This window comes from Dipodomys merriami, unplaced genomic scaffold (genome assembly GCF_024711535.1).
Source record: "Dipodomys merriami isolate MVZ:Mamm:240054 unplaced genomic scaffold, mDipMer1.0.p SCAF_91, whole genome shotgun sequence".
Lineage (NCBI taxonomy): Eukaryota > Metazoa > Chordata > Mammalia > Rodentia > Heteromyidae > Dipodomys > Dipodomys merriami.
In genome coordinates this window covers 2886945-2902825 of record NW_027206524.1, presented here as the reverse complement: position 1 = coordinate 2902825, position 15881 = coordinate 2886945, and the positions used below count along the sequence as shown (strand labels likewise).

Genomic DNA, 15881 nt, shown 5'->3' with positions numbered 1-15881 from the left:
CTGGAATAATAATAGCCCTCACCCTCCCAAAACCTTTTTGGTTTTGAGGCAAGGTTTCACAACACTTTTACCAGAGCTATCTTTTTGCCTTTGCCTCCTGAGTAACTAGAACTACAGGCATGTGCTATCATGCTTTGCGATTCTTGTGTTTTCTTATACAAAGGCACGCTATTAATTTTATTAATCATCACAGCATTCCCAGGAAAGACATGATGATACTATACAATAAAAACCCAGGATGTGAGTCCTACCTCTGTTACTTTCTAATCTTGGGTTTCCCACATGTAGAATGAGAATGGACATCTTCAAATATTTGGCCCATCTGGCTGGCATTCGCTAATTGATAGTAATTATTAATTAATTCACTCAGCAAATGTTTATTTCATGCCTATTCTGGGCCTGCTAATTTGATAGTTCATCAGTAACATTCTCATTTCACTGAGAAATAAAGCAGACACCAGAAAACCCATTTGTGTCTTGGAAATGGAAAAACACTGTCCATCAATCTCCAGCTACTAAAATGTCAGTCGAACATTTGTTTGCCGGAGCAGAGGGCAGACCCACAGGCTGGCAGATAATTTCAGTGTTTTCTAAAAGCCACAGTAACTCAACTATTGCATTAGCTGCTAATTGATGGCGTTGTTATTAATTTCTTTGTCCTTTCTGCCATGGCTGAAATGGAAGTTCTGCCAAACTGCCTTTGATAATATTAGCAACCGCTGCCAGCCCGGCAGGGCTTAGCCTTTAGAAAAAAAAAATCGGATGTAAAGTCTATGTGATCAATAATGGTGCACATTTCTCGGATTTCCTTCTGTTGTTACATTAAAGTAACGGGGAAAAATTACCTTGCCTGATTATAATACTCTCCTTTCCATTACGGCTTCAATGGCTGATATGTGACTATGTTAATTTTAGCTGTGTCTGTTTGAGAGCAGGTAATATTCCCCTCCCTTTGTGCAGTTTCTTATAATTTTATAGAGAAAATTGATAGGATCAAGACTCTGAAAGCAGTTTCCTTGGAAACAGTTACTTTGCTGACCATTTAGTTTCATTGTATCTAGAGACTAATATGGAAGTGAAGTTCTAGGGACTGGTGTAATAATGGTGTGTATGTGTATGTGTGTGTGTGTGTGTGTGTGTGTGTGTGTGTGTGTGTGTGTGTGTGTGTGTGTGTATGAGAGAGAGAGAGAGAGAGAAAGAGAGAAAGACAGAGAGAGAGAGAGAGAGAGAGAAAGAGAGAAAGACAGAGAGAGAGAGAGAGAAAGAGAGAAAGACAGAGAGAGAGAGAGAGAAAGAGAGAAAGACAGAGAGAGAGAGAGAGAGAGAGAGAGAGAGAGAGAGAGAGAGAGAGAGAGAGAGAGAGAGAGAGAGAGAGAGGGAAATTCAATAACTAAGCAAACAGTGCTCCCGGGATGGGCTATGTGAAGGATCTCATCTGTGCTTCTTGCTTTGGCCTAGTATGTTGTTCAGATTCACAGTGCTTAGAGACCTGTCCAGATTAATCCACATTTAACTTGGGCCTTTTAATTTTCACTTGCAGTTTGTCCCTCCTGGGGTGGGGTGTTTAAAAGTAGAGGTGTCAGCTATCTTTATGAATATTTTGCCTACAGGCATAGATCATCAATGCTTATTAAATGGCTCATCTTTTAAGTTTTATCTGATTGAGGTCACATTTCTGCTCTGCGCTGCATTTATGTTTCACCGGATGATAAATCATATCCACACAGCTCTGGTGTAGTGAACTGAAGGGACACCAAGCCTGTCCTCATTATCTTTGGAAAATCAGTCCCTGGAGAAATGGACTTAAGAGTATGCACTTTGGGGGTGTGTGTGGGATATGTGTGTGTGTGTGTGTGTGTGTGTGTGTGTGTGTGTGTGTGTGTGTGTGTGTGTGTACGCGCGTGCATGCCTGCTCCTATACCTGTACCTGCCAGGGCCTGCAATGATATAGGTGCTGTCCCTGAGCTATTTTGCTCAAGGCTAGTACTCTATCACTGTAGCCACAGCTCTACTTTCCAATATCTTTTGGAGATACACTTCTCAAGGAGTTATCTGCCCAGACTGGCTTTGAACCTTGATCCTCAGATCTCAGCTAGTTGAGTAGCTAGGATTACAGGCGAGAGCCACGGATGCATAGCTTAGAGTAAGCACTTTTGCTGCACACATGGATGGTGCACTCTAAACCTGCTCGGTGCAGAAAAGTTGAAACTTCAGAAATGAAAAGTTGAAACAAAAGGAAAACCTAAAATAGTGTTGCCCACAGAGTAGAATCACAGCTGGGTTGATTATACCTGGGGACAAAAAGAAAACACACCATGTATGTGAGAGAGAAAATTGGGTAACTGTGTTTACTTTCCAACCTGGAACAGACTAGAGAAGTAAACATAGACACATGAACTTTCTCTGCTTATCTGTGGGATGAGACAGGAGTTGCATCCATAGTGTGCATAGCACACACGTGTGTGGTGTGGTGTGGTGAGATACTGGTAAGGGACAGATGCCTTTACTATTTAATTATATACCCTCACGCATTAGAATTTTGTACTTTTTTTGGTAGAGTCATAGATATAAATTGACTCAAAGACTAAAAATTAAAAAATCTAAATGACAGCAGGAATCTGACTTTGCCTTGTGGTTAAAGCAAATACCAAGAGCTCCCTGTTACCATTGGTGGCCATATTTAGGTTACCTAACAGCTGAGGGAAAGAAGAAACACAACTGCATAATATTATGTCTAAAGCCCACGCCCCCTTAAAGGCATGGGATCTGTTTAAATGAACAGTCATTCTGTGACATGAGTGCCACTGTTCCCTGTGTATGTTACATTTTATTTGTGGCTGTATTTATTCACTGCAGTCAGACAGGCCAGAACCTTCCAACTTGTCTTTGAGACTTTTAATGGTCTGTGTGATTTTGGAGAAATGACAGTTCAACCTCATTTGCCAGTCTATAAAATCAACACAACTATTTTAAGGACTAATTGAAACAATTATAGTAACAGAGCAAAGAGACTGTCCAAAGCTGGAGGTAGAGGACAAGCAGTTCAGCAGCTAAAGATCCATTTTAAAAGGTTAAACACAGACAGCTTCCTGCCTTTCGCAATGTCCTCCTGAGCTAATGCTTTGTGGCAGCCATACTGGAAGATTCTGGGCAGCGCTTGCATACAGGAAGTCTAAAATAACGATTACATGAATGGAAAAGAAGATGAATTCTGCACTACCAGGTCGAGGGTGCTTCATGAACCCAGGAGATTGGGTATTTAAAGATGGCTTCTAAAGGAAATGATGGAAATCACACACTGGACAGGAGGAAAGTGTCTAAAGCTAAAAAGAGAAAGGAAGTATTAAGTGTCTGGAAATTCTTTTGCTTTGGAAAAGGGTGCATGCAAAGAGGACTGCGGGGAGACTGTGGAGTTCAGGAGTAAAATCTCGAGGGTTATCTGTGTTAGGATAAATACTAAAAATAGGTGTTCCTAAAGGATCTAAGGGCTTCGCTGTAGAAGGCTCACTCTGGTAGAAGACATTAAAAGCTGGGGCAATGACTCAGAGTTGGGGCTATCAGAGAAATGTGAAGTCCTGTAGAGAGGGGAGACCAGCTGTTGCAGGTGGGGGCCTGAAAAGGCCGCAGGAGATCAGGTCATGAGAGTTTCTTGGCTATTTTCAGCTTCAGGCTAATGGGAAGCTGTAAGAAAGGCAATGATAGAATCATAACTGTCTGGAGAAAAAAATAGCCAGGCATTGGTGCTCATGCCTGTAATCCTAGCTACTCAGGAGGCTGAGATCTGAGGATCACAGTTTGAAGCCAGACCGGATGGGAAAATCCATGAGACTTCCATCTCCAATCAGTTACTTAGAAAATGCCACACGTGGCGCTGTGGCCCAAGTGATGCTAGCCTTGATCACAAAGAGGCTCAGGGACAGCATCCAGGCCCTGAGTTCAAGCCCCAGGACTGGCAAAACAACAACAATGAAAACAAAACAAAACTGGTGGCAAAGTGAAGGAAGAAGTGGAAAAGAAGAAGTCTAAGCACAAAGTAGGAGAGCAATTGTCTTAAGTTTAGAGAAAAAGTCTACAATGAACCAACAGAGAACATCTTGATTCTGTCTCTTAGCAATTTTATGTAGCTACAAGATGCAGGTGGACCCATTGCAACAATGAGGTGTACAAGACGCTATGTCGAAAAACAAACTTTACAACTTTGATGGGGGGAGGTGTGGTGGGGGGGTGGGGGGGTGGGAGGGAGTGTAGTTGTGGAGGTGGGAGGGAAGGGATGGTAGGGGAAAAACAAAGGAGGAGGTAACAATGCTTGATAAGAAATGTACTCATTACCTTGCTCATGTAATTGTAACCCCTCTGTATGGTATTTTCACAATAAAAAACTTATTTAAAAAAAGGTATGTATAAAAACTACATTTTAGAAAATAGTTCTGATGAGTTGGTTAAGTAGGTGTCTCCTGCTAAAGTATAACTGCAAAAATGAAATTAAAATTATTTTAATATATTTACAAATATTTCTAATTACATGCAAATACAACTGATTTAAATTATTGACCTTAAATTATTGACCTTATATCCTGCTACCCTCTGAATTCACTTATTTGTGCAACATTTTAATTTTTGATTCCTTAGGAATTTTTATTCTTGATCTGGATGTCTTTTATTTATTTTTGTTGAATTACCTGTTAGGACCTTTAACATAGTATTTTATTGAAACAGGGAGAATATATATTTTTTTAATTTTTTGATTCTGGTCCTGGGGCTTGAACACTGGGCCTGGGTGCTGTCCCTGAGCCTTTTTTTTTTTTGTCGGTTATGGGGGAGCTTGAACTCTGGGCCTAAGTGCTGTCCCTCAGCTCTTCAGCTCAAGGCTAGAGCTCTACCACTTGAGCTACAGCACCACTTCTGCATTTCTGGTGGTTTATTGGATATAAGAGTTTCATGGACTTTCCTGCCCGGGCTGGCTTTGAACCATGATCCTCAGATCTCAGCCTCCTGAGTAGCTAGGATTATAGGTGTGAGCCACTGGTACCAGGCTCCCTGAGCTTTTTTTTTTTTTTTTTTTTTTTTTTTACTGAAGGCCAGCCCTCTATCAATTGAGCCACAGCTCCACTTCAGGCTTTTTCTCTGATTAATGGAAATAATAGTCTCATGGACTTTCTTGCTGGGGCTGGCTTGGAACCATGATCCTCAGATCTCAGCCACCTGAGTATTTAGGATTACAGTCATCAGCTACCAGACCCAGCTTATATTTTGCTTTTATCTTGGAAAAAAATCAGCTTTTAACATTAAATATAACAATTTTTTTCTCTCTCTCTCTCTCTCTCTCTCTCTCTCTCTCATGTGTGTGGTATGTGGTGTGTGTGTGTGTGTGTGTGTGTGTGTGTGTGTGTGTGTGTGTGTGTGTACTGGGGTTTGAATTCAGGTCTTTATGGTCTCACTTGTTTTTTTTTATTCAAGGCTGGTGCTGTACCATTAGAGACACATCTCTACTTTGGCTTTCTGCCATGTAATTGGAGGTAAGAATCTTGAGAAGTCTGCTTTAGCTGAGTTTGAACTGCCATCCTCAGACCTAAGCCTCCTGAGTAGCTAGGATTTATAGGCATGAACCATAGGTGTCTAGCTGATTTTTCATTTTGATTGTATTTGGAACTCCTATATACATAGCTCTCAAGAAATGTTTGTTGACTGGCTAAATAAAACAAAAATCATCCTGGCATTACAATAGTCTTTTAAGGCTCAGTGAATGTCGACAGAATCCATATTATGCAGATATGTGCAAGTCCCTGGCTTAATCATGTGTTACAAACATATTGGGTATGTATGATAAAAGGGCTTAGTTTTAGTGAGAGTTATAGTTTTTCTTCCCTTCTGCAAGCCCATATTTTCTACTTTATGTGTTGCTACTTTAATAACTTAAATATGCCACCATCTATTATAGCTGTTTAAGATAGAATATGATAACCATTATAGGATTCTAAATATTAATTTTTCTATTTGTTATTGGTTTATTTTAGTTGTCAATGTCAGCAACTCACTTCTGGGAAGATACATATATATGTATATGTGTGTATATGTATATATAAGTATGTATATATATGTGTATATATATATATATATATATATATATATACTTTTTTCTAAATTCTGTTGTTTGGAAAGTAGAGATGTCAAGACCATCTGTGTGCAGTAATTAGTTAAAAATCTCATTATTCACTATCAGTGTGAGGACAGCTACCCCATAATCATAGTCTTTTACTTATAGTGACTAATGACAGAATATATTTGCTTTGAACTTTGTGTTTTTATAAAAAAAAATAATAAAGCACACATCCAAATCAATGGAAAAGACAAGTCCAAATTTCCCAGTATTTCTATGATCACTTATTAGGTTGCAAAATTATGCTTTAAGAAACCCAGTACAGTAAGAGTTTAATCATCATCTACTGTTGTATTTTCCTATTTCAGCTCTACTCTGGAATCCAGGTCACTAGGGAGTGACTGTAATTTTCTGTTCCAATGTGCAGAAGTCTATTCACTAGAATGAAATAACAGACTGGAGTCTTTAGTATCTTCCCTGCTTCTGGCACAAGACACTCATCAAACAATGCATGATGGGACTAGATAGGAAAATAAGGTGACATCCCTGACTTGGTCTGGGAAGGAACCACCGTGTGTGTCAGGCCCTTAGTGCAGATGGAACTGTAATAAAGAGGTAGAGGATGGCCAGTGTTGCTACTCATAAAGTCAACAAAGACTATTTAGCCTTGTCAAGAAATTTAAAAGGACTTCCTTGGGCCTTTAGGAATTTCCTTAATGTATGTGCACCTTGTTCATCAACCACTTCTATGTAGTACTTAAGCAGTGACCAAATTGAAGATTTGTTGGTATAGCCATCATATTCTGTTGTCCTTAAAGTTGGAGAATGTAGGCCATCAGTTTAGATGACTCATGCAATACCCACATATTGGCAATCTTTATCTGCAGAGTAGCATTTATCATTTAGACAGACAGAAAGCCAGTATTTAATTTGACAAGTGATATCATGGCAAAGTAAAATGGTATAATTAGTTTTAAAGGCCACTTTGGCAGATATCCAGCTAGTCTGCATAAAAATATACTGAATTCTGCATTAGACATTCTACATTCCATAAAATATCTATGAGTTATAAAAGGCTAAGTAAGAAATAGAGTTTGAGCATTTAGTGGAACATTATTGTAAGGCCCAGTTAAAATAATCTTGAATGCTTGAGCAATTCTTAGGAAAAGTAGAAAATTAAGAGCTCTTACCAAATTGGCAATGATATAATGGTAGCCTTTAACATGCTTTCCAACACTCACAATCTGTGGAAATAGAAGGAAATAAGAGAAAATCAATGTAACTTTACTGAAAAATTATATTTAAAATATAACCATTGTAGCATAATTTCATGAGAAAAAAATGTCGTTTTCCTTACAACAGTGACATGTTTTAATGGCAAGAATTTTATTCAAACCATATTAATTAGAAATAACCAATAGCTCTACCAATTGTTCGTGGACACTGAAGCTTTTCTTTCCTAGAAATTCATCACTATATCTTGATTTTTTTCTCCATGGGTTTTATCTCCAGATGTATCTGGTTTACAGTTAGTCTAAAAATTTCTCTTGAGACTTTTGCCATGAAGATGGATACAATAAATGGAATTATAAAAAAAAGTTTAGTAAAGAACCAGTTTAATAAACTGTCATATTGGACAAACCTGATTGCAAAACTGATTGGTTTAATATGAATTTAGCAAGCTGGTACAATTGTATTCTCTGGGAACTTCAGGTTTAACGATTATCCGGGAGCACATGATAATTAGCACTCAGTTACATATTACATACCCTAGACCTGAATCTATTATAGATTTATGCTCTTTACCTTGGCAAAGTTTCTGATTCACTATTACTTTTTCTGGTATGCCCATTCAAGCCCCTTTGCACCTTTTTAAAACCCCCAGATCTCTTCTTTTCCTTTCCTTTCCTTTCCTTTCCTTTCCTTTCCTTTCCTTTCCTTTCCTTTCCTTTCCTTTCCTTTCCTTTCCTTTCCCTCCTTCCTTCCTTCCTTCTTTCCTTCCCTTTCTCCCTCCCTTCCTTCCCTCCGTCTTTCCTCTCCCTCCTTCCATACTTCCCACCCCCTTTCTCTCTTTCTCTCTTTCTTTCTTGTTCTCTCTTCCCTCCCTCCCTCCCTCCCTCCCTCCCTCCCTCCCTCCCTCCCTCCCTCCCTCCCTCCCTTTCTTCCTTCCTTCCTTCCTTCCTTCCTTCTTCCTTCCTTCCTTCCATCCTTTCTTCCTTTCTTCCTTTCTTTCATCAGTCATAGGGCTTTGAACTCAGGGCCTGGGCGCTATTCCTGACCTTTTTTGCTCAAGGCTAGCACTCTACCACTTTGAGCCACAGCTCCACTTCCAGTTTTCTGGTCGTTAGTTGGAGATAAAAAGTCTTAAGGACCTTTCTGTCTGGGCTGGCTATGAACTGAGCTCTTCAGATCTCAGCCCTCTGAGTAGCTAGGATTACAGGCATGAATCACTGGCGTCCAGCTCCTGCTCCTTTCTAAATAGTATCAGCTTGAGAATTTTTGACTGCAGTGGAAAACCCACACCAGTTTTATAAGACATTCATTTTTACACATGAACACCTGCAAATGCTAAGAAAAGAAAAGAAGTTGGAAGCAATGGCAATCTAGCAGCAGTATCTCCATGAAAGCGTCACTGTCATATCTAGACAGTCTAGGAAGGAATTGTAGTTAGTTCTAAAGCCTACTCAACACATTTTGGTATTGAAATTTTTGCTTCAAAATTGTTACTTCAGAAAACAACAACAACAGCTTTCGTTTTAGTTTCCTCAGAGAAGAATATAAGGCAGGGAACTTGAGTGAACAAGCTACAGACTTAAAATACAACATTACAAGCTAAGAGCAGGATATTAATTCTAAGGGTCTAAGGTATGAATGGGACCAGGTGAGCAAAGTCCAAGAAGAACTAGGGCTATCAGACACTTTTAATTTTATTTTATTTTATTGGAAAGGTAATGAGTATGTTTCTTTGTTTTTCTCCTACTATCCTTTCCCTCCTGCACCTCCCCCACTTTTTCCACTCCCTATCTGGAAGTTGTAAAGTTCATTTCCAACATAGTGTCTTGTGAATATCATTGTCGCAATGGGTCATCCTGTGTCCTGTTTCAGCATTTTGTTACTCCCCTTCCCCTCCCCAAATTACATGTATATACAAGATGTTGGGTGCCAAAATCAAATACAGTGACCAAAGGGGATATACTATAGGGGGAAGAACATACCCAAGAAAGAAAAAAAAATCACATAGTACATTAAAAAACAACAAGGACAAAGAAAGACACCTTGTGTCCTTATCTTGGATTTCATTTCTGGCACGAGAGCAGACTTGAGGACCAATGGAATAGAACTGAAGACCCAGAAATGAACTCACAGACCTATAGCCATCTAATCTCAATAAGGGAGCCAAAAAAAATAGAATGGAAGAAAGACAGCCTCTTCAGTAAATGGTGCTGGCAAAATTGGTTAAACATCTGTAGAAAACCAAAATTAGATCCTTATAGATCACCCTGAACCAGAATCAAAGACCTTGAAGTAAAACCAGACACCCTGAAAACATTACAGGACAGAATAGGAGAAACTCTAGGGCTCCTTGGCACAGGCCAAATTTTTTTTAATAGGGACCCAGAAACACAACAAATCAAAGAAAGGTTAGACAAATGGTGTTGCATGAAACTGCAGAGCCTTTGCATGGCAAAGGACATAGCTAGCAAGATCAATAGAAAGCTATCAAATGCTTTAAGAGAAAGGAAATAAATCTGTGTCTTTTTAATTTTTCTTTATGGTACTGAGATTTGAACTCAGAGCACCATGGATGCTAGGCAAGCAATTTCTATTTGAAATGTGTGCACAGTCCTCTTGATTTTAACTGTGATTTTTAATATTACATTGTTGTTATCTTTAAATAGTTGGACAAAGGAATTACCATTCAACAAGTCAGTTTACGAATAGGATACATCTTTACCCATGTCTCCCCTTTCACTGTTTTACTCTGACTTTGAGATAGGGTCTCAAACTTGTCATCTTTCTGTCTTGGTCTCCCAAATAGCTGAGATTACAAGCGTGAGCTGCCAGGCCTGGCTGTTACTGTTTCCTTAACTTTATTGAGACTGTTTAAAAGATTGCTTTCTCTCACATAATGGATTTTAATTTACTATTGGCCTGGACTCCCCAATGTAAGGATTGGGAAATTGAGGCCCCTCTGAGAGAGATTGGTGTGAATAGAAGTTTAGAGTGAAAAGCAGATGTTATGTTAATTTTAGTTTTCCCTTCCTGCCTCTGTGCTCCTTTGTTTCATTATGGTAACTACATTATGGCAGCTACAGAAAAGCAGGTCACAGAGCAACACCACCCTTCTCTCTGCCTGTTACTGTGGCTCTGAAATTCTATATGCACACACAAACCCCGGTAACATTGCACATCTCTGAGGAATATTTCATTTCATTGAATAGCATTTTAATTTAGGGACTAAAGTACTTTCAAAGAGACATAGAAGATCCTGTAGCACTGTGACAATGCATTTAAAAGCACATATAATAGTTTAAAAGAAACATTTAGAATCATCCTCGTTATAATTAAAGAGTCATTTTGTAAGAAGTCATATAAAATGATTCTGATACCGGTGATTATCAGCTGGGGTAATCTTTACTTTCCAGCTACTCAGGAGGCTGAGATATGAGGATCAAGGTTCAAAGCCAGCCCAGGCAGGAAAATTGGTGAGGCTTTTATCTTCAATTAACTACCCAAAAAAGCCAGAGGTGGATCTGTGACTCAAGTGGTAGAGAGTCAGCCTTGAGTAAAAAGGCTAAAGGATAGTGTCCAGGCCCTGAGTGCATGTCCCAGTACTAGCAATAAAACCAAAATCCACAGACACTTAGAGTCAGCCTGACTCCAGTCCACACGTCTTGACTATAGTTTCTATATTTCTTCAACTATAACATGGTCCCTTATTTATGCCACAGGTTTCCAGAAAAATACTTTTGGCCCAAATTAATATATATTTCCTGTAGGAAAGGAAGCATGTGAAGATGACATCCTTTAATATACTAGATTTTAATTAACACAAAGATTCTGTTAGAGAAATTCCTAAGTTCTCATAATGAAACAAACCCACAGCTCTCTTCCTTGCAATTATCTCCTATCTGAACATAGTGTTACTTGAATAACAATCTGTATGCAAGGTGTTTTTAATTCTTTTATGCATGAGTCTGGGCTAGGGACACAGATGAAGAAAGTGCAGGTAGACCAATGCTCCAATGCTCAGTGTGAGATTTCATCATAGGTCTTCAATAAACTAATTAGCAGAAAAGCTTAAAGTAGCAGAAAAACTTAAAGTACTTGGATTTAAATTTTCATAGCTTGAACTTCATTAGGTGTATATTTAAAAGTTCATTTCAAGTATATATCCTAAACTTAATGTATACGTAATTCAACAAAACAGATAAACCTAGGTACTCTGACAAACTCAGCTTCATCAATCAAAGCTCAATCTGTATGTATATGAACAATATAATTCAGTGTTAAATATATTTCATGATGTTCTCTCTTAATATAATTTATGTACAAATACATGTTGAACACATACTTATGGCAATTCCATAAATAGTACACAGAATTAATTTTTGTAATGTGGCCTAGGCTGGCCTTGAACTCTTGATTTTTCTGTTTCAGACTTTTTAGTGCGAGGATTGTAGACATGTGTCCACTCAGAGTTAGCTTTTATTAATTGTATAATAGAATATTATACAAATATTATACAATATATCTTGAGATGCTCTTAATTAGCATCTCATCAATGAGTTAATAGTCATAGGTCATAAAGAAAACTTGAGGGAAGACAGACATTGGAGGCGCATGCCTGGAATCCTAACTACTCAGGAAGCTGAGATCTGAGGATCACAGTTCCAATCCAGCCCAGGCAAGGAAGTGTGAGACTCTTATCTCCAATTAACCACCTAAACTCGGGAAGCAGAGCTGCGGCTCAAAGTGATAGAGTGCTAGCCTGGAGCAAAAATGCTCAGGGACAGCGCCCAGGCCCTGAGTTCAAGCCCTAAGACTAACGAAAAAACAAAAACAAAAAAAGAGAAAACTTGAGGGAGCTGCTAGTGATGGGGATACAAATTACCTTCAAATGTCACTCATGGACATATATGCTTTAAAGGAGTTTATCATTTTGAAGGAATACGTGTGAATAGTTAAGACCAAATGGGCTAAAGATAAAACTCGATGGTCCCAGCATGGGATGACTTGGCGCTGTGTGAGGGGCCATGCTCAGGAGATGATGCTTTCTAAGATTGAGACAAGACACTAGGGTGTGGCTCTGTGCCTGGAGGAAGTGAGCATCGCCGGTTCTGGGAGGATCCTGTGAGCTCCAGATCTGCCTTACCCTTGGCTTCTGTAGTTCTTGATCATGTTCAAGCATTGATGTAATTCTAAACATTCCCCCCCCCAATGAATGCTGGGAAAATAAAGTACAAAAAGACGGTTGTCAAAGAAATAAAGTGTTCTGTGGCTAATTTTGTAAGGAGCCTAAGGTTCAATAAGGTTTAAAAGATTTCTTTGCTACAGGAATTTTTAGAGGCTTTAATATGTTAATATCCACTGAATTCTCAAGAGCCTTTCATGTGCAGTTTTGTTGAAGAATGTTTGAAGGTGAAGGATATCCTGCTTGTAGTGTTATTTTCACTCATCCCCCTTCTTAACTTTCTCCGTGCATTTCAGATCTTGTTGCTTTCAAGGAAACATACAAGTTGCTATGACATTTTCTTATTTCCCTGCATCGCTGATTATCTTTATTCACAATCATTTAAGCTCAATCCTTTGAAAGCACACTTAATGTAACTTCTGTCTGTCATTTCTTGAGGTAGCCTCACCTTTACTATTGAATACATTCTGCTAATAACTTTTGGATGATGGGTTTTCGAATTTGCATATGTCTGTAATTACATTCAACAGATGTGCGTGGGATTAATTAAGCATGTAAGACATATGACCCCAGAGTTATTCTCTTTGATTTTATTTCAGTAGGATATGTTCTTTGCCTTTGAGCTCATTTGGAATTTTTATTGCTTTACTTCAAATTTTTAGGTAATGGAAAACCTAAGTGCCCATAAAATGAAGCCATCGGGAAAAAGTAGATGCAAGGAGAAATGCTGTCTCAGTAAATGGGAATGCAGTTTTTAAGTTAATCCTGCACATTCTTTCAAATAATTAACCCCAATATTATTTTAAAAAACAAAATGCCATAACTATAAAGAGTCAGCAAAAAACAGCCCTCCTTTATATCAAAAAAGCCTCCAGTGAAATATACCTGTTAGGTGTGTGATATTTGTAAATCAAATAGTGTGATACTGTGAATCAGTATCTCAATAGGTAGGTACTTTGCCTCTGTTTTACATAGTTTGGACAAAATTTAGAAACTACTTTGTTTATTATCTAACATTACTGGTAAAATTACCAGAAGCAATTTGCTTTTTTTTTTCTTAAAACAACAACAGCAACAAAAACATCAAACCAAACCTAGTAAGATCAGTTCCATTACTCAAAAGCTTAAAAATAATAGAAACTATGAATTTCTATACTAAGTGTACATCAGAAGCCTTGGCAATTCAGACATTTACAAATGAGTGCAATCAATGAATAATGTTTCATTGTCACCATTTGGTATTATGTATTGTTTATTGCAATGTCAAATTCACGATCAATTCTCCATTAGCCTTGACTGTCCTTGTTTCCTGCTCTTTCCTGACCTCCTTCCTGGGGGAGTCGAACTCATCTATTTCAACAATTTTTAACACTTCATGTTTTGTACATTTTTTCCCATATTGTGCTGCATTATTAGTGTTCCTGTTCTATATTTGGAGGTCCTTCATGGGATGGACCAAAATGAAGTGCACTTAAGTGGAAGTCTTAGACACCGGAAGGCAGGAGATAAATATTTATCAGATAAATGACCACTTGGATAAAGGTGTTATGTGTATATAAGACAGGAAAACAGTACAATCGAGTGAGTGCAGACAAGAAAAGTGTTCTTATTTTGCCTGGATCACATTATATTATAAACACAAAATTATAAAATGAATATATATATATTTATGTATATGTCTCCCCATGGATCCTGTGGGGTTTGGGGGTTTTCTTTTTTTTGAAAGGATGGCCATTAGGCAGTACAGTGGTAATTTAAGCTTACACTCTGGAAGTACTATAACAATTATTTGGCCTATTTCTAGCAAGAAAGAGAAAATTCTAATTTGCTAGTGATTATGTAAACCTTTTACTCTTTCTTATTTTGGGGTAACTGATACTAGTTTGATTTCCTTCCACAGTCTAATCTTGGCCATGATTGGAGTTTTATTTAAGCTGGAACTTAAAATATTTGCTATTGATGTAGGTTGACACAACTTAATCCCCTCAGTAGAGAAGTACACTGGGTTTTGTGGTTAATCTGAATGGGAAGGCTAAGAATGAATTTGTTTCATTACCTTTCTGGCTGAATCAAAGTGATTAAAAAGTTGCATCACTTCATTTTCTGGCAGGCAATACATTTTCTTGCTGAACTGTGTAATGTAATTATAAAAGTACAGTTATATTTATGATGTTTAGATTCAGAAGAGTGTCCTTGAAGGTATGTTTGAATGTTTTCCTCTTGATTCCTTTTTTGTTAATCTTATTATTTATTTATTTATTTGGCCTGGGAGCTTTCGCTAAGCTCTTTGTGCACAAGGCTAGCACTCTAACCCTTGAGCTATAGCACCACTTCTGGCTTTTTCTGTGATTAATTGGTGATAAAAGTCTCATGGGATTTCCTGTTCCCACTGGCTTCAAACCAAGATTGAGCATTAGATCTCAGCCTCCTGAGTAGCTAAGATTACAGGTGTTAGCCACCAGTGCTAACTTTTCTTTTTTGAGGAGCAGATGCAAACTTCTGCTGAAGTAAATTTGGAATTTGTCTTTTGCTTTCTCCTTAATAAGGAATATAAATTTCCTTTTTGGCAATGATAATGGGTGTGTCCATGCAGCTGATAGATTTAAAGCTAGAAAAATGAATCAAATTTATATTTCTCCATTATCAATCAGATTTTACTTTACCTTTTTGAAAGAAATGAATATTTGGATTGTCCAAACCAACAATGGAGGTAGTATTCTAACTAGTGTTCTTAGAGGTTAAAAAAAATGTAGTTGAACTTAATGTAATTCTGGAATTCACAATAATTCAAGCAAAAACACTTGCATTCTGACTACACTTGCCTTCTTCCTTGAAAAATCTTACATTCTTTGCTTCTTTTTTTCTCAGTATTTTATCTTTTGGTTTTGCTTTTTAAAAACTTTATAAGAAAATGGAATACAGCCACAATCACACTAACAGTTGCTAGGAAACAATTACACACCCTTTTCTTATATGGCCATTTCCATTTGCACTTCTCTGAGATCAAGGGTGTTTTCATTTTCTGTGAAAACAACAAACCCAGCACATGATAATGAACTAGGGACCTGAACATTCCAACCAATTCAGCTGAAAAGTAAGATTTAAGAAGAAAGTGCCACCTTCTTAACATAACTTCATGTCTTCTTATCTTATGGCAGTCAGGTCCTGACTGGGCAAAGGTGGATAAGGGAAAGAACAGCAGTGGGTCCTGTCAGGGCTGTGGTGTGGGAAGTTGCTGGAAGGCTTCCATTGCCCTGGTAATTTGTTGGCCACCTGATGTGTCCCTGCTGATTTTTTGCGACTTGTTACTTGAATCTAGGAAATGAAACTCTTGAGTTCTTTTCAATTTATACAACAAACTGTAGGATA

General features: G+C 38.1%; 1 protein-coding gene across 5 annotated transcripts in view; it reads right to left on the bottom strand.

Moving 5' to 3' along the window:
• LOC138821363 (glutamate receptor 4) overlaps nt 1–15881 on the bottom strand; it is a 282782-nt gene that overhangs the window by 70545 nt on the left and 196356 nt on the right. For all 5 annotated transcript variants that reach the window (XM_070013534.1, XM_070013533.1, XM_070013535.1 and 2 more), the window contains one exon: nt 7288–7341. In XM_070013534.1, coding sequence (XP_069869635.1) covers nt 7288–7341 — 54 coding nt within the window. The remainder of the gene's footprint in view (nt 1–7287; nt 7342–15881) is intronic.